Raw genomic sequence first — 26,408 nt, 5'->3', positions numbered from 1 at the left:
AGCACTTAAAGATCTGCATCTGGGTAGTCCCGACCCCGATGTGCTGCAGGAACTGCGCTCTGCCACCGACCTCGCTCTCAGAGCCACGAGGGTCACAGCGCAGGCACTCGGGCGGGCAATGGCCACCCTCATGGTCCAGGAGCGTCACCTTTGGTTGAACATGGTCGAGATGCACGACGTTGACAAGGCACCTGCGAGTTCTCAACCGGGCCTTACACAGGGCCCGGTTGAGATCATTTAACACAGACTCCCGTTCAAAATACTCACACAGAAACAGATTCTTACCTGCGTTCGACAGCTAGATTGGTTCACGGCGGCAGACCTGAAGGACGCGTACATCCATGTCTCCATTCTGCCTCGACACCGACCCTTCTTACGGTTTGCATTTGACGGCCAGGCGTATCAGTACAAGGTCCTCCCTTTCGGCCTGTCCCTGTCCCCTTGCGTCTTCACGAAGATCGCAGAGGCAGCTCTTGCCCCGCTAAAGGAAGTGGGCATCCGCATACTCAACTACCTCCAGGACTGGCTCATCCTGGCTCATTCTCAAGAGTTACTTTGCGGAGGTTTCTCCCACTAATCTGGGGCAAGACAGCACTGCAACAGTAGAGTACATAAATCGCCATGGCGGCGTGTGCTCTCATCATATGTCACAACTCGCCCGCCATCTCCTCCTTTGGAGTCAGCCGCGACTCAGGTCGCTGCGCTCCACTCACATCCCTGGCAACCACAACACGACTGCGGACGCGCTGTCGCGGCAGGTTTCGCCCAATGCAGAGTGGAGGCTCCACCCACAGGTGGTCCAGCTGATATGGGACCAATTCGGCAAGGCACAGATAGATCTCTTTGCCTCCCAAGACAACTCCCACTGCCTGCGCTGTGAGTCTTTGGAGGCGTTGGGGAGGGCTACGTGCAGCCGACACAGGTGCCTCTAGCACGCAGTAGCCTGCTTGCACCTGTCTCGACAGTTCATGTAACACAGTCAGCGCGTGGCGTTATTATATGGGACATCTTGTGTCACTTCATTCGACACAAGAAGGGGAACGTCATGGTTACTGTTGTAACCTCCGTTCCCCGAGGGAAGGAACAAGACGTTGTGTCCCTCCTGCCTCAGCACTTCTACCAATGTAAATGGCCATACCTTATTTATGGCTCCTCAGTGCAAAATCCTGACTGGCCCCGCTTCCATTTATACCTATATGTCCGGGGCGGGGCATGCAAATTCTGTCTGCCAACTTGACATTGGCCTTTTCTCAGGTTCAGAGGTACGTTTGGCATCCCAGGAAGACCCCTTGTGTCACCACACAACGTCTCGTTCCTTCCTTCGGGGAACGGAGGTTACAACAGTAACCATGACGTTATGTAGTGCAAAGAGCAACCATGCCAACATTGACCATATCGGTCAGAGTCACTATTACACACATGGCCACACTGGATGGAGAGGGAGGCACTAAATCAACATGCAGTTTCCTTTCCCTGACCTCACTGCAAATAGAGCTGAACCACGCTCACAGTACAGGCCATGCATAGACACATCACTGATATGTTTTCTGTGGGAGAAAACAAGCAGTTCAAAGCAGCCTTTGGTCAGACAATTGCTGACAAGGAATGTCAATTTATTCTTAGTTTGTCACGGCAAAAAAAAAAGAAATCCTGAAAATGTTTTCTTGTCGAGGGCCAAACCCTTTAAAGGTGTTGAAGTGTAATGAAATAAATTATTACAATAAAATAAATGATTCATATAAAATAATTTGCCTCTGTAAAAGGTAAAAAACGGTGAATATCTGAGACTCAAAAAGATCTAGTTTGGTATTTGTTCATTTATTCATTTGTTGATCATATGATACTGTAGTTATTTGCTATTAGTTTTGTTCATTTATGATTTTCTTTGGCTGGTTGTATTGAATTTAACAATAATAAAAAAATATTATATATATATTTATATATCGATATAGATATATAGATAGATATAAATGTAATTTTTTTATTTAAAAAAATGGCCTATTCAAAAGACCCCTTCAGTCAATTTAGTGTTTCTTTATGATTTTATTGGCTTATCTTATTGATTGACAGATGCAGTACATTGATCGAGGAGCCCACCTGTTGACGTAGAATATAACATATATACAATATACTATAGGTACAGTTAAATTAATTATTTAATGTTTAAAATAAATAAAAGTCTGTTTTAAACAATAGTGAAAACTGCCTGTTTTAAATGCTAAATATTTGAGAATCATGGCTATATTTCCATTGCAGCATTGTTTAATAAACAATTTGTTTGGTTTGATTTTATGTAGTTTTGTATGATTTAATTTGCTGGTTTTATTGATTGTGGTGACTCATTATTTATATTATTAATAAAATAAAATAAAATAAAAAAGTTTGAAATAGATAAAAGCTTTAAAAACTAAGTTTCTAAGATTCTAAAAATGTAAGGGGCACATCATTTAAAATTGTAATATACATGTAATATAATAAAATGCAAATAAAATTATATAAAAAAATTTTAATGTTTAAAATACATAAAAGCCTGTTATATAAATATGTATGTGTATGTGTATATATATATATATATATATATATATATATATATATATATATATATATATATATATATATATATATGTAGATATATATAACATTTTAAATGCTAAATACCTTAGATTCAAACAATGCTCTATTTGCATTGCAGCATTGTTCCAAAATTCCAAGAGCTTTGGTATGATTTTCTTTGGCTGGCTTTATTGATTGGCAGGTGCGGTAGCCAGTGCGGTGGTGAAGAAGAAGTTGGCGGAGGTGATTCTGAATAAACAGAAGGCGGTCCTGGAAAGGACCAACTCCAACCCTCTTAGCAGCCCATCAGTCGCCTACCGGTCAGAAACAACTCTTATTACCACCCACAAAAGGATTGATATTTCGCAGGCTTGGATTCACATTTTTTCATTAAATAAAGATCTCTTTTGTGTTTTCACAGGGAGTTGGTTCCAGATCCCAGCGCTTCTCTACAGCCTCTCCTGTCCTCTCCAAAATCATCTCTCAGTGAAGGACCCGACGAGCCCCCGCTGAGACGAGCAGGTATGTCACCATACAACAAACATACAGTGGGACCCGAAAGTATTTGAACACTAAAGTCACACAAAAAAAATTATGAATGTCTGAGGCAGGGCCACGTCAATTAGCAAGTGTGCTGTATGGACTTGTTCCAGCACCACTGCCTTGCTCACACTCACTTACAGTGTCTCACTCTTCCTCAAGGCTGTATACGGTTGCATTACGCTTCTCATTCACCTCTGACAGTGGAGAACACAGCCCTCCCACCCCCTGACCAAAAGTCTAATGCTCATTATGTCGTATTACAACACAGCTCTCTGGACGACTTCATTCTGATTGGTCAATCTATGCATTCGTTACTTGTTTACAAGAACTAAAATCATTATTTCATGTCCAAGTATTTATTTATTTGTAAAGTCTGTCACTTTCACAAAATATGCAATGAGAGGAAGATGAATTAGAATTCTGTGTTTCTGGATCTATTTATTTATTTGGTGAGTAGCAATGTTTTAAATGGGATAACATACAGTCAGCTGGTAATATACACCTAAAACCTAACATACTTTATCTCTAACTATACATCCAATTAACTTTTGGGATATAAATATATATATATATATATATATATATATATATATATATATCCAAAGGTTATATATATATATATATATATATCCCAAAGGTTATATAATATATATATATATATATATATATATATATATATATATATATATATATATATATATATAATGATTGATTACTGCCAGCCCTGTTCAACCAGCAGCATTTTCAGCAGCATGAAGTTGACTCAAAGGTCTCACCAGTAGCACACTATGCCAAGGCCAAAAGAAATTCCAGAAATTATGTGGAAAATGTGATTGAACTGTGTAAATCTGGGAAGGGCTACAAAGATATTTGAAAGGCTCTGGGACTCCAAAGAACCACAGTGCGAGCCATTATCTCTGAATAGCGAAAACTTGGCACAGTAGTGAACCTTCCCAGAAGTGGCCAAAATTCCTCCAAGAGCACAGCAATGACTCATCCAGGAAGTCACAAAAAGGCCAAGGACAACATCCATGGAACTGCAGGCCTCTCTCGCATCAATAAAGGTTACTGTTCATGACTCCACTATCAGAAAGACACTGGCCAAAAATGGCATCCATGGAAGAGTGGCGAATCCAAAACCACTGTTAACCCAGAAGACCATTAAGGCATGTCTGAATTTTGCCAAAACACATCTTGATGATCCTCAAACCTTTTGGGAGAATGTTCTGTGGACTGATGAGTCAAAAGTGGAACTGTTTGGAAGGCAGGGGTCCCGTTACATCTGGCATTAATCAAACACAGAATTCCACAAAAAAACATCATACCTATGGTCAAGCATGATGGTGATAGTGTGATGGTGTGGGGATGCTTTGCTGCTTCAGGGTGACTTGCAATAATTGAGGGAAACATGAATTCTGCTCTCTACCAGAAAATCCTAGAGGAGAATGTCCGGTCATCAGTCCGTGAGTTGAAGCTCAAGCACAACTGGATTATGAAGTAAGATAATGATCCAAAAAATAGGAGTAAGTCCACCTCTGAATGGCTCAAAATAAGCCAAATTAAAGTTTTGAAGTGGCCTAGTCAAAGTTCTGACTTGAATCCGATTGAGATGCTGTGGCAGTAAAATGTAGCTGAACTAAAGCAGTTCTGTAAAGAAGAATGGGCCAAAACTCCACCAACGTATTTTTTGTCTGAAAGGATATTTTGTATTTCTGTATTTAGCATTTTTACATTTTGTATTTCCAATGCACTGGGAAGACCCGCCACAATAAAATCTCAATAAAATAAATAATAATAAAATCTTCTGTTCCAGTGTTTTCTAGTTCAATGTGAACAAACAAAATACTTGTCCTCGCTGGAAATTTGTTGTGTTCTTTAAAGCCACCTTAAATTACTCTCTAAATCAATGTTTTGACATGTATGACTGAAACCTCTCAGTTGGCCTTGAACATTTTTGCAGAGGAAATCATTTATTTTCAAGTAGTCATTGACAAGAGTTTTTAAATACTTGACCTGTCCACTTCAGATCAGTTCAGTGCAGTTTGTCAAAATCACTTTGCTTTCGATAGTCAAATAAGGAAACATTTAACATTGTAAGCTCAAGACATGCAGTTCAAGGGTTATTGTATTTACTGATCAGTAAGGATGAGTACATACAGCTGTTGAATTACTGTTTTCAACAGCTCCAGATCTCAGTGTTGATCGTATGATACTGTAGTTAACAGCTCTTACAATGACAGCATTAGTATTTACCAGGAAGTATAGAAAAGATTTATGAACTTAAAACAGAAATAACTTTTAAAGAATCGAGTTATAACTGTGTGATCAAACATAGAGGATCTAGATGGCAGGTTTACGTCTCAATAATTCAGGCCAATGGGGATGTTCAAAACTACATCTACAGTATATATCCACCAAATGGTGTGTTTCTGAACAACTAGAAGGCCCCTCCATATCCATCTCATGACAAGTTGTAATAATAGCACCAGATAGCGAAATTGTTTAGTCCTATAGAGAACAATTAACAAACCAACAAACAATGTCATTACGATTTTTAACAGATTTGAACAATGTCCCCAACCAACACAAGGAAACTTGCAACTGATTTGCTTGGTGGAAAAAAAAAGTAGATTCTTGGCAACGATTGTTCCTATTGTTGTACTTTTATGCTTATGTTTTGTTTTTTCTTCTTTGTCCAGCGTCGGAGCCCAACCTGAAGGTGAAACATAGATTAAAGAAGCACCTAAACACTCGTAAGAGCCCGCTGACTCGCAAAGAGAGCGCCCCGCCCACCTTCAAGCACCGAGTACCTGATACGATGGGTAACCACTACATACACGCCTAGACATATGTCATTGCTTATTTATTTTCATTTTGCATGATAATACAATGAGTCACTAATTGAGTTTAATACATATACAGTATATCGATGTGCTGCCCAAATTTTAAATGGCATTGACTAATAAATTCTCTCTCTTCTTATCAGATTCGTCCCCCAGTAGCAGTAGTACACCAGTATCTGGCTGTAGCTCTCCAAACGACAGTCTGCCCACTGAAAATGGAGTGCTGCCCCCTAATGCCAGTCTATCCCATGAGGTAATCAAAGGAGTTCTACTGTACTTGGAGAGAGCTATCCCCAAATGCAGACCTGTATTTTTGGACACAATTTTTATTGAGTCAGTTAACTGACATTGGACCTTATTGCGTGGCTCACTTTGCATGACACCGCAGAGACTCACAGCATGTGAGGCTCGTGGTACTCTCTGCGATCCATGCACAACTTACCATGTGCCCCATCGAGAGCGAGAACCCCTAATCGTGACCACATGGATGTTTCCCCTTATGACTCTACCCTCCCTAGCAACCAGGCCAATTTGTTTGCTTAGGAGACCTGGCCGGAATCACTCAGCACACCCTGGATTCGAACTCGCAACTCCAGGTGTGGTAGTCAGCATCAATACTCGCTAGGGGTTTCTTAAAATCTTTTAAAGTTAGAGTTCAAAGTCATTAACCAAACTAAGCAGCTCCGAGGAGAAACACAACATTACATCCTTTGATTTAAAGCAACCTTTACTAATGTCCTTCAAGAGGGAATGAACTATAATCCCATGAGGCCTTGTGAATGATGTAATTGGATTTAAAGTTATTCAGATATATAGAAATAAACAAGTAGTTTGAGAGTGTAGATAGAGCGACTCGATTGCAACATTCACAGTGCGTCATGGAAGTGGCTGGGTACTGCAGAGCTCTTTTGGCTCACTTTGTTTTCTGCTCTTCATGATTGGTGGATCTTTCTCAGCAGGATCATAGGAAATGTAGTTATTATTTGTAATTATTATATATGCTTGCAATATACATTATATATATATATATTATGCAACAGAGAGAATGCAATAAATGTGTACATCTTATTTTGCCATTGAGGGCTGACCCCCCTTATGATTGATTTTTCTACAGTTGCCCCTGTTTACTGCATTGACCAGCAATGGCTAACTACTGAATCTAACTAACCAAACCTTGAAACTCCAGAAGGCAACGATCCTCAAACTCACAAAATGGACTCTTCAAACAAGTGTCATTGGGCTTCTGTATAATGTGAACTCATTTCAATGCCATTATGAAAGCCAATGATTAGGGAATTTTACCAATTACGTAATGATATAGTCAAGTCTGTGCAGTTCTATTGGGAGTCATTTAAAAAAATAAGGGTGTTTTTATGTCGAAAACAAGCTTCTAGCCAAACATACACACAAACACACAGAGGCATGACTGGACGGTTCTTTAATATTTCTCCGGTGGGGGTTGTTTGTTCGGAGCGAGTGTTTGTTGAGAAACCGGAGCTTGTTGCTGCTCCACGCCGCCCTTTGGGATAATTACATGTTTTAAACAAAGACACAGGAGAAAGACAGCTGCAGGCAGCTGCCAGGACACCAAATCTCTCCTTTCCATCAGAAACCTCCTCATCGCGTTATTACTCCGCACTCCTCCGCTTATGTAGTTTCCACATAATAATCTGGTCTGTTCTCACGCAGTGCCAACACCATGCTGAAAGCAGTGGCGGACCGTGTATTAAAAGTCTAGGCCTTAAGTGTGATTCATGCCATTAAGAAAATGCAGTTTCACAATGAATAAGACACCTATGCCTTTGGGCATCATACATTATGTCGCAGCTAACTAGTAATACCAACTGACATTTTAAATACACATCCCATGAAAGCCAGAACTTGAAAAGACACTTAAGGCTCAAGCAAGCCTAATTTTAACTACAGCGTTGTGAAATGAACATCTTCCGAACCGACATTCAAAAATCATAATTTTTCATATATATCTACTAAGGAGGTCTATAATACCTGGAAAAATCTATCTAATAATATTTGCGATTTAAATGTTGCTTGCAATACATTTAGTTTCTTCAGGGTCCACGGTTATGCTGTGTTCCATGCAAATTGGATGTGGGATATTTCTACTTGATATCTCCGAACATAAATGCATTCCACTTACCAATTTACTTGAAGTGAAAATCAGTCCTCCTTTCATAATTGATAAATTAAGCAATCACACGGTCATGCAGAACATCTCAGGGTTTTAAATCCATAAGGATCTCTTTCTGAATGGCGATAGCGGCAGTAATGACAGTCGACTTGTCAGCAAGATCTCACGCTCTTCGCTTTCAAATTACGCCACTTAAATTGTGATTGCGTCACTCAAGGCCAGCTAGAAGGCTTCGACAGGGACATATCCTAAAGATCACACCTACCAAGAAAAAATAAATCAATCTAATTGGCTGATGAATCTGACAATGACTTTAGTTGCTCATTCATTTGCACTGTTGTGAGATTCTGTGGAAATTCTGAAGGCCTGAGGGGTGGAGCTCAAACTCATGTGCTGCTGCGGCAAACAAGCCTGGCTTTGGGCATGTGATTTGTGAAACAGTTGTAATGCTTCGCTTGTGAGCATCGAGGAATTAATTCTGACTGGATAAACTTTTAATTTTTCTCTATTTGTTTGCAGATTAATTAAGAGGGTAAAGCTATTTAAAATACATAGGGAAAAAGGTGATTGAGATTGAAAGGATGAAAGATTGAAAGCTTTGCTGGCCCTGAGAATTCGCCATTGGCTGAAAGTGACATAGATAAGGCATCAGACCACAGCGGCTGTATGTTGTCAACATTGAGAGTCACTAAGCAACAATCGGCTTTGAGCTGGAGACTAGACTTGAGCAACAGTAAAATGGAAATAAAATCTGTTGAAATTAAAACCTCCTGCTTTATTTTCAACAACAAAAACAAAGAAAACGCTACTTTCTATAAGTATAAAAATCTACTTGTTAAATCGCCATTTATGTTTTGTGGTTAGACCAAAGATTATTTAATTAGAAGGCCACAGACCAGAAAACATTATGAGCTGGCTTTAAATTAACGATCAGAAGTTATCAATTCATAACAAATAAATTACAGGTAAAATAAAGAGGCTAGTTGGAGCTGTGGCCATGTGGTCAATGTGGGTACTTCAATATATTAAGCAGTGGTGCTCATGTTTGAGACCCTGGTTCAACTTGGGTAATTTTTCCATCCTGTTCCTCTCTCTTTCCTTTTGATTTCCTGTTGTTTCTCCATATGTCTAAAAGCCCTAAAATAAAAAAAATAATATAAAATTGTGTGTGTGCACAGGCTCAGAGGTTGCTGTTACAGGATGGGTCTTTAGCGCACTTCACAGTGCAAAATCCGTCGAGTCTCCCGACCATCACTCTAGGACTCCCCGCCAATGCCAAGGTATCGAAACCACCATGACAACCCTCATTTTTTTACATTCATGCATAATGTTGGGTATAACGTGTTAAAAGCAGTGTCTGAAATTCAACTTTTTAATGAAGGTGTAATATTGGCCCACGTTTGTAGTCCTGTGGTAGCTTAAATTTTAATGCACAAAACACATTTGAAATGTGATGGTTTTTAAATAATGTTAACCACAGACCTTATTTTACTCATAAATCAAAAACAGCGTATAAACACAGTAAAACTTCCTGAGCGAACTCATAGCGAAATAGCCTTCTGGGTTGGACTACACATTTATAAGCACTAGTTTCTTCTGGTCATGTGTCTGTAGCTAGAGAGCGACCTGGGTTCACTGAAGCTGGGTCGAGTGCCGGTGGTTCCTGGTGGTTCTCCAGTGTTGGTTCCTATGAGTGTGGAAGAGCAGACAGCGTCACTCATGCAGCCCGTCCTCATCCTGGAGCCCTCTGGACTCGTACATACCCCCCTAATGTCTGGTGAGAGATCTGCGGTCTAAATCAATCTTGTGCTTTTTACTGTGAGAAAATACTTTTAGCTTGATACAAGCTCCCTCTAGTGGTCACTACTTACACAGCAGTCTCAAATAGAGTCCAAATTACATTTTCATAACTTCTTTTTTTATAATTTTATTTTATTTATGATTTTTCAATCTTTAGAATACAACAAAAATAGATAGACAGATCTATAAGTGGTCTAGAAAAGAAAAGAAGAGAATAGAAAATTGCATGGTAGCTTCAGAGATAGACAGACAAACAGACACAATAATTTACACACTAAACGTTATATACATTTACAATAAATAAACAAAAATTAGATAAAGAAACATCATAGGCAGGTCAATACAATGCACATCAAATTTAGATTAATTATTTTATATTATATTAGGTATAATTATAGATAATTATAGTGAAAATGTAAAAAAAATATATCATTATATAAAACCATTAATGATCAATTATTATAATATTAATATTATATAATTATAATAATTGTATGTATAGTTATTATTATATTTAGGATTTTCTACATTATAGACAGGTTTCCACATTGCGCAACAAATTTAGAGTAATAAGTTTACATTCTATTCTTTCTAATCATATATATATATATACAATTATTATTCTATTATAATAACTATATTACATATAGTATACTATAAATATACTATTTAATATTATTTTATGTATAGTAATAATAATAGGTTAAGAAACATTATAGATATGTGTACACAATGCACAACAAATGTAGAGTAATTAGTTAACATTATATTATTTATAATTATATATATATATATAAATTTATAACATTTATAAGTATTATTTTCTGTACAATTACAATAATAATAATAACAATAACAATCATAACAGAAAACCAATATTATAGACAGGTATATACACTTCATAGCAAATTTCTATATATTATATTATGTATAATAATAATAATTATTATTATAATAATGTTTATTAATAATACAAATATAATATTACTATTACTATCATATGTATACTACTAATACTACTACTACTACTACTACTACTAATAATAATAATAATAAACAAATCAGGCTGCCCGAAATTCAAATATAAGTACACTGAAAGTAGAAATGTCAGTGTCATTAATGCAATTAAAAAAAAAATCTATTCATAAATCATGCATCATGTTAAACATATCAAATAAAAAATATAATGTTCAGTTTAAGTTATTGCGAATTCTTTTATCATTCATATTTTTTGTGATGTTATATATCTGGCATGCTATTTTGATATCTACTTTGAATATTTTGCTTTCATATGCTTGTGTTTTTCTGAAAGTATAATCAGATTTGCCCATGCTGTGTGTGATCAGTTCCAGGTTTGGGTTCGGTTCCTCTGCAGTTCAGTGCATCTGGTCCTCATAAACCTCTGAGCCGCACGCGTTCAGAACCGCTGCCTCAGAGTCAACGAGCCCTTCACTCTCACCTGCTTCAGCAGCATCACAATACACAATTGCTGGAGAGACTCAAACAACAAACTCACCTGGGCAAGGTACAAATACTGTCTGAAATGACTGAACTACACTGAAGTAGGTGTCAGCTCATGTTTTGGAAAATCACACATTATTAAACACATTGTAAATTAGATTTGCATGTCTTTAATGAAATAGGAGTGTTTGTAAAGCAACAAAATAGAGGAACTCTTTACAATAAGTTTCCATTCGTTACAATTAGTTAATGCATTTGGTATTATGATGAGCAAAAACAATGAACAATATATTTTATACGGCATTTCATAATCTTATTAAATGTTAATTCAAAAAATGTTCATTGTTAGTTTATGACAGTTCACAAATACAACTTTTGATTTAAAATTTGTATTAGTATGTATGTTGAAGTATGTTCAAAATAAAATTAACTAAGATTAATAAATTCTGTAAATGTATTTTTTATCGTTAGTTCATGTAACTAGTGTTACCCAGAATAGAGGTACAGTGTTAGGTGCATGTATAGTTTGAAAGTTGTAAACTCAAATATCAAATATATAGAGAGCGAGGGATAGATTGATTTAGACTTTTCATTTAATGTTTGCCTTCCAAAAAAAAAAAAACTTTGACTGTGATCTATGTGAGATTTTCAGACATTTTTTTACTTTAATTATCCTTCATTACCTAACAAGTATAAATGTTATTTTAAAAAGCAAATGTAGATAGCACACATAAGACTGACATCATCAAAGTTGCCTTTGTTCCTAAATAAAAAACAAACAAACAAGTTTTTATTTAGGAACAAAGGCAACAAGAAAATGTCAGAATATTTTTTATGAACTCAATCCAAACCACATTTGTATGAGATTTGAAATTCAATTAAAATCAGATTTTTGGAAATATGTTTCACTCTGAAAGATCAGATCAGATATCAGTAAGTTTTTTCATCATCATGACACAACATATAACATCATACCAATCTGCAAGTTTGTGGAAGATGAATAAAAATAAGTATGAAGTATATCAGTATAGTGTAGGACTCTTAATACATCCTCAGAATTGAAAGGTAATTCGTCACGGTCTCTGTTTATGTGTCCTGCAGCTCATGTCGAAGTCCAGCGAGAAGCCACGTCTGAGGCAGATCCCCTCAGAGGAAATGGACTCAGAGGAGGTGGGGTCATCAGCCGGCGAAGCCCACCAGGGTAGGGCGAGGGCGGAGTCACAGAGAGAGCTGGAGAATCTAGAAGATCAGATCAACCTGCAACATGCCCTCATTCTCAACCAGGTAAGCCACTTGTCCATATGTTAAGCATAAATAAACAAAAGAATAAGCCACATATTTATGCACTGGCAGCTAAAAGTTGGAGTAATGCACAGATTTTGCTGTTTCAGAAGACAATTGGTACTTTTGTTCACCAAAGTGGCATTCAACAGTCAGGACATTACTGATGTAAAAACTATTTGAAAAAAGTCATTTTTAATCAATTCTGGACAGGCCTCATTTCCAGCAGCCATCACTCCAACAACTTATCCTTGAGTAATCATGCTAAATTACTAATTTTGTACTAGAAAATCACTTGCCATAATATCAAAAACTGCTGAAAGTTATTTGGTTCGTTAAATTAAGAAACATTGTCTTTGTGTTTGTTTTTGAGTTGACACAGTATGCAATAGACTGGCATGTCTTAAGGTCAATATTAGGTCTAAAATGACAAAAAAGAAAAGAAACTTTCACTAGAATCTCGTTTGTCAATCATTGTGAGGAAGGAAGGCTATACGATGCTTGAAATTGCCAAAAAACTGAAGATTTCATACAAATGTGTACATTACAAAGTTGTCCTTGTCAAAGACAAAGGACAACTGGCTCTAACAAGGACAGAAAGAGATGTGGAAGGCCAGATGTACAACTAAACAAGAGGATAAGTACATCAGAGTCTCTAGTTTGAGAAATAGATGCCTCACATGTCCTCAGCTGTCAGCTTCATTGAATTCTACCCACTCAACACCAGTTTCATGAACAACAGTAAAGAGAAGACTTTAACTATATCTATATCTATATCTATATCTATATCTATATATATCTTATGGGAAAAATTGTGAAGAAAAAGCCGCTTTTGAAACAGAAAAACAAAAAGGAAAGTTTAGAGTAGGCAAAGAAACACAGACATTGGACAGCAGATAATTGGAAAAGAGTGTTATGGATCTTAACCCCATTGAGCTTTTGTTGGATCAGCTAGACTGTAAGGTTCATGAGAAGTGCTCAACAAGACAGCCACATCTATGGCAAGTGCTACAGGAAGTGTGGGGTGAAATGTTATCTGAGTATCTGGACAAACTGACAGCTAGAATGTCAAGAAACTGCAAAGCTGTCATTGCTGCACATAGTTTAAGAAGTTCTGGAAATAAATGTCAAATTATAATTGTAATTTTTCACATTATTAATGCCCTGACTCCAAACTTTTGGCCACCAGTGTATTTGTAAAGAGTTATTGTAAAGTCTACTAAAATTAAATAATGTATATATATATATATATATATATATATATATATATAATAAAACTTATTATTTTTTTACATTTGCAAAGTGGGGAATGCTGACAATTAAACATGACTGAAAATTAAGATTTACTAATGATAGTATGTAAAATAAAACATGTCCTGTTCATATTTCTCCCCAAAATCAAGAGAAAAAAAAATTTGCCTAAAGAAAACAAAGCCTATTTTAGGACCATTAAGATTTTTTTGCATTGTGACATTATTTTTATGACAATTAAGCACCCCAACCCCCATTTTGATTTGACAATCCGAATAACACCTCTTTGCAGTCACGTCTGTGGGAAACGCAAAAGCAATTGCAGCAAATGCGCAGACAGACAGCCCACATGGAGACATTGACTGTACCCATGATGCTCGGCTGCACGCACCTGCCACTCTCTCGCACGCAGTCGTCACCAGCCTCCACCTCACTAACACTGCCGGACAAACCCCTGCCTCTCACCACGGCAACAGAACCGCCACAGAGCCAACCCCGCTTCACCACAGGTAAAGAGTCCCCACCAATCACCTCATACCCGGAGGGTTAATTCTGTATCATTCATGACACAATTGTTTGTATGGGTAGGGTTGGTGTATGACTCTCAAATGCTGAAGCACCAGTGTACATGTGGAGACAACAGTAGTCACCCAGAGCATGCAGGGAGGATCCAGAGCATATGGTCACGCTTGCAGGAGCGAGGCCTCCGGGGCCAGTGTGAGGTATTTACAATTGACTGCAATGCATTTCCTCTCCTAAAGGGGGCGATGAATAATATGTCACATCATTCCAAAATGTAGAGTTACGTAAACTATTAAAGACTACATTTAAAGGAATATTTCTGCTGATATGAAAATAGTTTTTTGTGAGGATCAGCCTGAAATTGAAGTTGTTATTCAGTAAAAATCTTGACATCTGCTGTACTCTGCAACAACAACAAAAAAAGGTTATTTGGTATTTTTGTCTTGTTTCCAGTAAATATCTTAACATTCTTAAAACAAGATACATTTACTTGAGAAGCAAAAGTAAATAAGACATTTTCTCTTGTTTATGGAGAAATCTAACAACATTTTGCTTATGAAAGAAAAAACTATTTGCTAATGGAGTAAGATAAAAATAAACTTGATTCAAAGGGCAAAAGAGACAGCTTTTGTTACATTTTGTTAGATTTTTCCTGGAAACAAAACTTAAGATTTTATGTAATTCTGCTTCTCTAGTATTATTTTTTCTTGTTTTAAGGATGTTTAGATAATTTTATCAGTAAACAAGAAAACTTAGTCCTCAAAATAAATTGTGAAGTGGTTGTACAACTTTACAAAAACGGTTTGAATAATTCGGTTTGAGTGTTCTCACCGACTCAACGATCCAGTTGCAATGATTAAAACTCTCCCACCTGGAAAAAAGGAACACATACAGTATGTGAGAATGCTGTTTGTAGACTACAGCTCAAGCTTGATGTGAAACTCCGGGCTCTGGGCTTCAACAGCTCGCTGTGCAGCTGGATCCTGGACTTCCTGTCAGACAGACGTCAGGTGGTTAGAATGGGCAGCAACATCTCCTCATCACTGACCCTCAACACTGGAGCCCCGCAGGGCTGTGTTCTCAGCTCACTCTTGTATTCCCTGTACACACATGACTGTGTGGCAACACATAGCTCCAATGCCATCATTAAGTTTGCTGACGATACGACGGTGGTAGGTCTGATCACTGACAATGATGAAACAGCCTACAGAGAGGAGGTGCACACTCTGACACGCTGGTGTCAGGAGCACAACTTCTCCCTCAATGTCAGTAAAACCAAGGAACTTGTAGTGGACTTCAGGAAGAAAGACGGAGAACACAGCCCCATCACCATTAATGGAGCACCGGTGGAGAGAGTCAGCAGCTTCAAGTTCCTCAGGGTCCACATTACTGAGGAACTCACATGGTCCGTCCACACTGAGGCCGTTGTGAAGAAGGTTCACCAGCGCCTCTTCTTCCTGAGATGGCTGAGGAAGTTTGGAATGAACCACCACACCCTCACACGGTTCTACACCAGCACTGTAGAGAGCATCCTGACTGGCTGCATCACCGCCTGGTATGGCAATAGCACCGCCCTCAACTGCAAAGCCCTGCAAAGGGTGGTGCGAACTGCCAGACACATCATCGGAGGTGAGCGTCCCTCCCTCCAGGACATATACACCAGGCGGTGTGTGAAAAAAGCTCGGAGGATCATCAGAGACTCCAGCCACCCGAGTCATGGGCTGCTCTCACTGATACCATCAGGCAGGCGGTATCGCAGCATCAGGACCCGCACGAGCCGACTACATGACAGTTTCTTCCCCCAAGCAATCAGACTTTTGAACACTTGATCTATCACGATCAATAATCAGCACTGCACTTTATTAATCTTATATCTCACACTGGACTGTCAAATATATTCTCCTCAATACATTTTTATTGTGTGTATTGTTTACTGTACATTGTATATAATTATTGTGTTGTGTAATTATGTGTACATTTGATATGTAAATTGTGTTGTGTACATATGTTGTTTATTGTAATTGGTATATGTCTCGCCACTGTCATGACTGCTATGTTGTTCGCAACTGCGCACAAGACTTTCGCCTACTGTTGCACATGTGTATATAGTCGTGTGACAATAAAGTGATTTGATTAGATTTGATTTGATTAAAAGCACATTAGAGGGTAAGATTATCAGTGAATAATGACTTAAATTACACTTTGTTTCTGTCATAAAGCTATCAAATGTCTTTGGAAGACTTGGACTAAAGTGCATGAGTCATATGGACCACTTTTACAATACTCTATGGTGCTTTTTTGTAATTTTGGAGCTTAACAGTCCCAGTCCTCATTCACTTTCTTTATCGGGAAAAAGAGTGGACAGGACATTCTTTCTCTTGTGTTGGACGGAATAAAGAAAGTAACTCACAATTTGAATGATATGAGGATGAGTAAATATTTACAAAAAAGTTCATACAAAAAAAGCATGTGGATGCTAATAAAAGTGTGCCACACCAAGTTATAGCAATTTTTTTGTGAAGCCAAATTCTGAATCTGTCAAGGTGCCCACAAGTAAAGGACTTTTTGCTTATTATTCTGTTGTGCACGGCCATAGCTTTTGGTCGGCTGACTGCAATGCGAAATTGATCAAGAAATTGTATGGTCCGAAATTGTCTTCTGCCTGCACCAAATCTGAAGCTGTCATATGCAACATACTCGCTTTTGTGCAGCTGGACTATCAGAACTTACAGCAGCATGGCAACACACGTTTCCTCTCTCTTGGTCCAGCTCTTGAAAGAATACTACACATTTTCAATGGTCTGTGTGCCTACTTTCTTTCTCAAGAAAAATGGCCAACGTTTCTTAGAGACATTTTTAGTGATCCTTGCACTAAACATTGGATTGGCTTTGCACTCAAGCAAACAGCCACTTTTAACCATGCACTGGAGATAGTAGAGCAAGACCACGTATCAGCCACAGAAGTGGTTTGCATATTCATCACCTGAGAAAAGATTGCAGGTCATGCTGGAGGAATCATTCATACTCTCGCAGTTGGATATCCTGGTTGAAGCTGGTGACATGCATGCGAATCATTTATTTTGTGCAGTGAGAAACGTTTATTCAGCATCAGTGGATTACCTCCAAAATTAGAGCCGCTCATTGGAGAACACAGAAAAACTTGAGTGGGCCCTACTGAGAGACGCACAGAGTGGAAAGACATTCAGAGCAGCCACAAACACTTCTACTCCAGAATCCCCGCTCTCAGTGTGATCGATGAAACCAAGCTTTTTGAAGAGTGGGCTTGCGTGAAAAACATTTTCACTCGTCACATCAGTGAGTGGAACATGAACAAGATGGCCATGTCTGAGAGATGGACAGACGTTTTTCGTGAGCTGGAGAGCAAGAACATCAACTTTGGAGTCTTAGCCAAGGTCGTGGAGTTTGTTTTATAACTGCCTGGGACATCTACATCTGTGGAGCGTGTGTTCTCATTAATGAACACGGTATGGACACCGGATCAATCTCCACTCAGTGTAACCATCATGAAGGCAATGCTTTTTGTACGTCTTAATTTTGGACTGAACTGCTCTGCATTTTACGATAAACTCTTGAAAGACAAGCACACACTGAGAAAAATTGCTGCCATTGAAATGTACATGGTGACAACAGTTACAGATGCAGATGCATCCTCTAATTCGCATTGATCTGGGCCTAGGTAAGGATATATCAATTTTATTTTTGTTTGGAGGGGGCTGTCCCATTCTCCAAAAGCAGGAATCTGGTCACCCTACTTTAACACCAATGACATGACTGCTCGCACCATGTTAAAAACAGGAAATTTCTCTCTCAGCATTTTTTATGCAATGTCTTTATAATATATGTATCGCTTTTCAGAGTATTCGTGGTAGGAAAGCCACCCTAGAGGAGCTTCAATCTGTCCACACGGAGCGACACGTTCTGCTGTACGGCACCAACCCACTGAACCGCCTCAAACTGGACAATCGCAAACTGGCCGGTAAGAGATCATCACACACACACACATCATTCAGAACTGATAGAAACCAGTCAAGTGCAGTTTGGCAAGCACAACACTCACACACATTTTGAAATAACTAAAGGTTTGGAAATGTCAGACGTTGAATACGAGTATGACAGCTAATCAACTTGATGTCACTCTGTGTCCAACAGGCATACTGTCACAGCGGATGTTTATCATGCTGCCTTGTGGGGGAGTCGGGGTAAGTGAAATCCCACACAATACTCTAGAAATACACACTGCACATGTAATAGCAGTCAAAAGTTTGAACACAGCAACTCATTCTTTAATATTTCATATTTATATTTTATACATTTTTGAGTAATTAAAACTATGAAATAATAGTAAATTGAAGAATAGGACCACAATACTGGTTTTTAAACAGTAGTTCCCATATATGCTGGACACTTATTAACTTATTATCAACTCCAACTCATATGAATAATAATGTAAATATAAAAATAGAAATAAAAATATAAATATATAAAAATAAATAAATGCAAATAAATAAATAAATAAATAAATAAATAATAAACTAATTAATTAATTAATTTAATAAAAATATCTAAATATAAATAAATAAATAAATAAATAGTAAAGGAGTTCATATGCAGGCACAGTTTATATTTGTCTACAAAATTTCAAACATATAAGCACAACATTTATTACACAATATGTCCTCAAAAACAAAAAAGACCCTAGAACATTCATTTCTGGCTTCTGGACCTTTCCATTCCCAAATCTGAGGTCAAATGCCGCTTATCCCACTACAGTCCATATGGGCAGCTGAAAATCTGGAGGGAATGTTGAAAACTTCACTCTGCCGATCAAGCTCTGTGCAGGTCCATGAGGATTTATTGGAACAATATGTGCTATGAAGGATAAAAGAAATTCCAGCCTTCTCATTGTTCACAGTGCCAAACCACAAGCAATGCAAGTTCTGCAGAAAAAAAAAGAGAGAAAATGAAAGAGAAAAGGAAGACGTGGGGAGCAGGGCAACAAACAACAGAGAGATAGAAGGGAATGCATAACCTCATCCGTGGCCACCCCGTATTCTCCTGCTTGTATAAATGCACTATTATATGATATATCCATAATGTCTCCATAAACGTTTGATGCTGCTTTTTTGTTAAGCAAGCATCGCTATTACTAATGCTCATACGTAGGTTTAGGGAATTTACAAACACCTAAACAGAAGTATTAGATTTTGACATGCAGATGCAGGTTAAATAAATAATCCCTCTTACTCTTATCGCTCACTTGCCAATGATGGCACACTCACATCAGTGTGCTCCTTCCATTATTCAAACCTGTGGTAATTCTTTCAGACCACAGGGGAATTCAGTATAAATCTGGCAATGACGAGTCTAATATAGATGCAAATAATATATAAATAGCATATTACTCTTTGTGCATTTCAAAGTTTTAGCAAATAAAAATGTAATTTATCACACATCATTATGCTGTTCGTTCAAGAAACCCAATTTGCTTTTTTATAAATGATTATGTCCATAAATGTCAGCCCATAGAGGGCTGTTGAGGCGATGCTTCAATGGGAGTCTATGGCAGATACCTGTACCATTCAAATTAATGGAGCAAATGGTCAATGTTGATTGGACAAGAGGCTCTAAATGCATCATTCCAGGTCACTGTGCTTCTCTTGGAGTTTATGGAAGCTTATTTTTCATTAAAAACAGCATGTGTTTGTGTATTGGACTTTGCCAAGCTCTCTTAGGGCGAGCTATCAAATGGGCAGAACTTTGCAACAAATGGCCAATAATTCAAACATTGATGTATGTGAATGACACCGTTTGAAATGTAAAAGCACCACTGTCAAATGCTTTGAGATACACCCGCAGTTATATGCAATCTGATGTATTGCAACACATTTATTTCATCTTTCATAATCTATTTCGCCTATAGCCTCTTATAGACTGTTTTGAGCTTTAATTATTTTTTTCCATTCACTGTTCACCGGAATTGGTTATTTATGTATTAATGCTGCAAAAGAGAATTGGGCATGGGCAACTTTGACTTGTGCCACTATACAATCACATAGCAACAGCCTGGCAACTACCCACAACACCCAAGTATTGTGGCGTCGAGTTTTGCACATGCCAGCAACATTCACATTTCTTAAAAAAATGTATAACGCTAGTTGAAAAGTTGATATTTCAGGCCATTTATTTTTTTTTTACATATGATAATTATACCTAATCAATAAGGCTGCTCACTGACAAGAAGACATTTTTATACTAATATCGAGACCACACACACAATAATTTAACATATCATTATGTTTTGTACATAACAGGAAATCTATTTGTAGTGTCCATCATTCAAGCCTCCATTCTGTTTAGGGTATTCTTAAAATTGTGTTTACTTTCTATTATTCATAACACACACTTTGCCTTGTGGATGCTTTGAACAATAACAAGCATCTAGATGCTTTTGGAAGCATGAGTGATATTTATACAAATATGGTGCGATAAACATGTTAGGTCATCATTCGCCTGTGGACATCTGTTTGAATCCAGCTGGCTATATGCATTTAGTGCATGTATTATTTAAAATGTGATTGATGCTAGTCTGCACCACAAAGTTAAGGTGAGGTTGGTTGTTGCTAGAGCATTGCTATCCAGTTGCTACGGTAATCTGAGTAGTTTTATCATGTTGCTATGCTGTTTTAGGTGTGTTCTAGGTGGTTACTTAATGGCCCAAACCAAAAGAGCCCACCCAAATGAATCTATGATATTCTGTTAAATTGAATATGGCTCGGATCTCTCTTTAACCTCCTGAGACCCCCGTGTGAGTGCTGTGTGCATTTTCCATTTCCCTTTTTGATTTGTAACTAGCAGCACCTAATAAACAAGCAAAAACATACAGTATGTGGACAGCATACTAAGCTGTTATAGAAAGTCAAATTGTTTTCATCAAATAGTTTATCATGTGTCCAGAAGTGTTGGTTAATCATGTTTTTGAGAAACTACAGACATTACAGCTGATTTTCTATAAAGCTGAATAAATAACTCTGATTAAAAGAAATGGCCATCATCATCAAATCACTACCAACCATGTTAAAATACAATTATAAAATTCTGAATCTATGTACCAATTATCATTGATCCATGTCTGCCAAACATGTTGAGTGGTCCAGACATCATCTGCAGCCTGAAACTGAACTTTTGGTCGGATTTTAGGAGTGAATGCACTTAGCTGCATAGAAAGTTATAGGATGCCCCTTTGAACCCTATTTAGTGAGTGACTTAACCTCCAGTGCCCTGTCTGTCTGCACTGGTTTAAGAACAGTTCGAAATGCACCTTATTTTCATCCTAACTCCATATAAAGCCTCTGAATGCAAAATTTTTCACATTTCTTTCTTCTCAATGTGAAAGTGCATATTAAATATACAGGAATGCATTTCCAAATAACAGTATTGTACAGTTATAAAATAAGATATACCAAAATTGATATTTAAATAAAGCAAAATTGCCCACAGATGTGTCAATGTTGAAAAATATTCAAAATAACAAAAATGATTTTCAACTTTTGAGGGAATAATGTCTCATTTTCCACATTCATCTTTATCAGTGCTGACGTGCGAAAAATTAATTGCTTTTTTTAAGCAGCATATTATACCAAACTAGAGACGCTACTCTTTTCAACCAAACAGGTTGAAATAAATAAATCTGTCTTTCCAGAAGCACTTTTGTCGGCACTGTGCCTGTAGCAAATATAGCAGTACACCTTTCCTCAACATGCTGCACAATTTGAAGTGCCATTCATGTCTGTAGTACAAACAGTAAGGGACGAGATGCGTGTTGAAAATGTGTTCTTACTGTAGGATTCAAACTGATCACACTGTGAATTCGACAACAAGAGCTCAAAATTTCTGCTGCTGAAGTCGATCTGTGCTACCGAAGTTTGAATCGCTGTCCCCAGTGGCCAAAGCTAGAAGTGTAGTTGAGGTGAAAGTTCCACAGAGTGGCGCCAACAGTGAGTTGTATTTTTAGTTGTTAATCCATGCCCTATCACCAACCCTAAATCTGAATGTCAGTGGAATAGAAATGTAATTATAAAGAAAAATGCAACCTCTGAATCACATTTACCATGCAATTGCGTCCTGGTTTGCACATGACCAGAACCCGTGTCTTTCAGGTTGCTCATGCGTTGAACACATTGGAATTGGCACTTGTCAGTAATTTGGCAGAGTCGATTTCAGTTCACATGAACATTCAGGAGCAGCATTTCGAATTCCCATCTGTGTTGAATTAGGGGTTTGTTTGAATTTCTATGAGCAATAGTAAAACTGATGCTTGTCTTACTAATTATGACCCCATTTATTGATTGATGCTACAGTATATAACTATATATAAAATACTCTCACCTCTCCAGACAATGGGAACATTTCCTGCTATTGTTATAAATGGGATATGCAAACCATTCATGATTACATCTCTATATCATCTGTTTATGAAGAGACGTCTACTGAAACTGTCCATCACACAGCATGTAACACTGGCATCACACACCAATGCCCCGCAGTTGAACCACCGATTGCGACTCATGAATGTTGATCACGGCTGTCACAATGATAAATGTACTGGTGCACGCCAAGACAATTCAGCCACATCATTTCATTCTGGCAGAATCGCTGACTGACATCGGTTATTTGTCATGTAATGCAGCTCTTTCGGATTATGTGACCCAGGGCCTGAGTGGAGACACATACTCATAACACAAACTCTAAAACATGCTCAAAATGTAGTGTTAACTCATGTTTAGAAATGCATAAATCTGTAAAATAAAAGCAATAATTAGGTAAATACAGAAATCCAATTTTTTAGCTTTTGCCATAGCTTTTTTCTGACTATACTTTTGTTTCAACAGGTTGATAACGACACCATCTGGAATGAGATGCACACCTCTACAGCTTCTCGCATGGCGGCTGGGAGCGTGACAGAGTTGGCATTCAGAGTGGCTAAAGGAGAGCTCAAGGTCTGTTCAAAACACAATATCTAAAAAACCCAATTTGATATGCTGAAGATCAACTACCTTTTCTCAGAAAAATGATTTGATGGTAAGATGCCATTGTAGTTTCTTGATTACTTTCAAAATCACTACAAAAGTAGCTAGCCGAAGAGATCAAACTTATCACAATATGGAACATTCCTACGTTAAATCTAGACTCTGACTGAATCTTAATAGATCAATCAGATTCTCTTCTGGTAAATCAACTTAATGAAGGTTATAGAGAATGTTTTAATGAAATAGGTTTATTCCTTTAACCCACTTGCTGAAGCAGTTTTGTGAAAACATGAGGGGTGGCTGACTAATGCTAACTTAATGACATGTTGGTTTCCATGTTTCAGAATGGCTTTGCTGTGGTAAGGCCACCAGGACATCATGCGGACCAATCAAACCCCATGTAAGTCTACTCTGTACACATCCGTTGGGCGATATGCACAGAACCTGCTTTTTTATGCTTTAAATCTTTTAAGTGCTTGAGTTTAAATGAGTGGTAAAGCTTAATGTATTGTGTAGGGCTTGGAGGTACCATGCAATAGAAATGTGTCACCTGGTGGAGATTCTGTTATAGAGTAAATATATATATATATATTAGGGCTGTCAATCGATTACATTTATAATTATGATTCAATATATAAAGATTATACATATTCATATCAATATATAATTATACATAGTTATCTTTAAATATTTAAAAATTATATATATATATATATATATATATATATATATATATATATATATATATATATATATCCCGCCTTTCAGCCCAATGTTAGCTGGGATAGGCTCCAGCCCCCGCGACCCTGTACACAGGATAAGCGGTTGACGATGGATGGATGGATGGATGGATATATATATATATATATATATATATATATATATATATATATATATATATAAAATATTCAGATAATTACAATGCTTTGGACTACATTCCTGTAGCAGAAGAGTTAATCATTGATAAGACAATACAAAAAGCGGCTTTAGAATACAATGTATTGTTTACTACCATATTATTGATCATAAGTCAATCATTGGCATACAGTTCACAACAATCCATTACACAAGTGAATTTGTCAATCAGTTCAAGATTTATTATGAGGGCTTGTTTAAGGACCCGTCAATTTACACCTACGTCAGACATGCTTGTGTAGCATCTCGGGTGTGTTGCATCATAAACATAAAATGTTTTTAAACACATCTTGAGATCCCTTAGATCGCATTTGCGCTCCTTCGAGTGTTTTGAATGCAAGAACGGAACGCAAGTTTGTGTTGATCTGCCTACTGAAGTGTTCTTCACTGTATAAACTGTGCATAAATATAAATATATATATATATAAAATATTTATGGCATGTTTTAATCAACTTATTTGGTTTGTGTCCATCAAGAAAAAAAATTTGAGTGATCTTTCATTTTTAACAATTGAAAGTCTCTAGATTATTGAGAAATAGACATTACTGCATGGCTATGTACTATAGAAAACATTTTGGGGTTGAAATATCCAGCAATAATATCTCTATGGTGACATTACTGTATATGCTGCTACCGTGTTGCAAAATGACTCTGATGTTTTTGGTCATACCTGCACATGCGTGTCAATGCTGTATCATGAGTGCGATATTGTGTGTGCTTGTGATGTGTTTGTTTGCAGTGTGGGTGTGTGTGTGTTGTGTTTATCTGTGTGTTTGTGTGTTTGTTGTGTTGTGTTTACCATGTGCACTCTTTCACCTCACATTTGGCATGCAGAACTGTGTTTGTGCTGGAGTGTCAGCACGCCTGTCCGTGTTTGTGGATATTTATGGCTTGATAATGAAGGTTTGGAGGGGGCGGGAGGAAAGAGGCTGATTTATTTGAGCAGTTATTAGTTGCTGAGTTCACTCTTTCCACATTTCTCAGTATTTCGCCCGCTCCCTTACAGACTGTCACATCCTAGTGCATATCTATTCATGAAAACTCCTTTCTAAGCTTCCATATGTTTATAATCTATATACATTTAGTCTGACAGTCTAAAGTTTTTAGATACTTTGGAGGTACTCATTCTTTATTAGAACAATTTTCTAAATTGTAAAATAATAGTAAAGTATGATTTTACTATGTGAATAATGTACAGGCAAAACAAAGAAGTTAAATAAATTAACTATCTAAACTATCCTAAATTATGAGAAACATAAATTCGGACAAGATTTTATGTAATATTTGAATTTTTCTCTAATAGCAGAACTCTGTGCACACTTTCAACAATCAGAATGTTTGTTTGCTTACTACTGCATTGTTTGTTGTTCCATTTCCTATAATCATTGACTGTTGACAAATATGGCAGAAGTTCTCACTCTCTCTCTCTCTCTCTCTCTCTCTCTTTGCTGTTTTAGGGGTTTCTGTTTCTTTAACTCTGTGGCAATTGCTGCTAAACAGCTCCAGCAGAAGCTCAGTGCCAGTAAAATCCTCATTGTTGATTGGGTGAGAGCTCTTAACTCAGTTAATGACAATACATTAGCACCAAAAGCTGAAGTGCTTTCATGTCAATCTGGTAAATATATGCTGATGTTTTGGTGAAAAATAAGAATTTTAGTTTTTAAAATGTTCTAGGGATGCAATGAAATTTACCTTCTTATTGATAATGATAAATTGACAATTATTTTATGTTATTTTCATTGCTAATAATGCACAAAACACAAAATTATTAATCTGTAGCTTATGTACAGTTTGTAATTTGTGTAATATTTTACTTAATTTTTGGATTTACCAGTTTTACTATTTGTAATATTTGTTAAAAATATTTGTAATATTTTACTATTTGTATCTATCCTTACAGAATTTTTTTTAATTAAAAATAAAACTTGAGTGTATAATTATTTTGAAATTGGATATGCAGAAATTAGTCCACAATTTAATATCCAATATCAGCAGATTAAATATGCAATATTGGCCAATGCTGATAAAAAAATATGGTAAAT

General features: G+C 37.2%; 1 protein-coding gene across 3 annotated transcripts in view; it reads left to right on the top strand.

The window, feature by feature from the left end:
* The window catches only part of LOC127628941 (histone deacetylase 7-like), a 99,442-nt gene that overhangs the window by 58,820 nt on the left and 14,214 nt on the right, over positions 1 to 26,408 (top strand). For all 3 annotated transcript variants that reach the window (XM_052105928.1, XM_052105927.1, XM_052105929.1), the window contains 15 exons: positions 2,756 to 2,873; positions 2,975 to 3,075; positions 5,796 to 5,918; positions 6,083 to 6,192; positions 9,267 to 9,368; positions 9,703 to 9,865; positions 11,235 to 11,413; positions 12,451 to 12,633; positions 14,174 to 14,390; positions 14,470 to 14,603; positions 18,280 to 18,400; positions 18,574 to 18,623; positions 23,313 to 23,420; positions 23,795 to 23,850; positions 25,824 to 25,911. In XM_052105928.1, coding sequence (XP_051961888.1) covers positions 2,756 to 2,873; positions 2,975 to 3,075; positions 5,796 to 5,918; positions 6,083 to 6,192; positions 9,267 to 9,368; positions 9,703 to 9,865; positions 11,235 to 11,413; positions 12,451 to 12,633; positions 14,174 to 14,390; positions 14,470 to 14,603; positions 18,280 to 18,400; positions 18,574 to 18,623; positions 23,313 to 23,420; positions 23,795 to 23,850; positions 25,824 to 25,911 — 1,853 coding nt within the window. The remainder of the gene's footprint in view (positions 1 to 2,755; positions 2,874 to 2,974; positions 3,076 to 5,795; positions 5,919 to 6,082; positions 6,193 to 9,266; positions 9,369 to 9,702; positions 9,866 to 11,234; positions 11,414 to 12,450; positions 12,634 to 14,173; positions 14,391 to 14,469; positions 14,604 to 18,279; positions 18,401 to 18,573; positions 18,624 to 23,312; positions 23,421 to 23,794; positions 23,851 to 25,823; positions 25,912 to 26,408) is intronic.

The sequence above is a fragment of the Xyrauchen texanus genome, chromosome 35 (assembly GCF_025860055.1).
Source record: "Xyrauchen texanus isolate HMW12.3.18 chromosome 35, RBS_HiC_50CHRs, whole genome shotgun sequence".
Taxonomy (NCBI): Eukaryota; Metazoa; Chordata; class Actinopteri; order Cypriniformes; family Catostomidae; genus Xyrauchen; species Xyrauchen texanus.
This window is presented reverse-complemented; position numbering and strand designations above follow the sequence as displayed.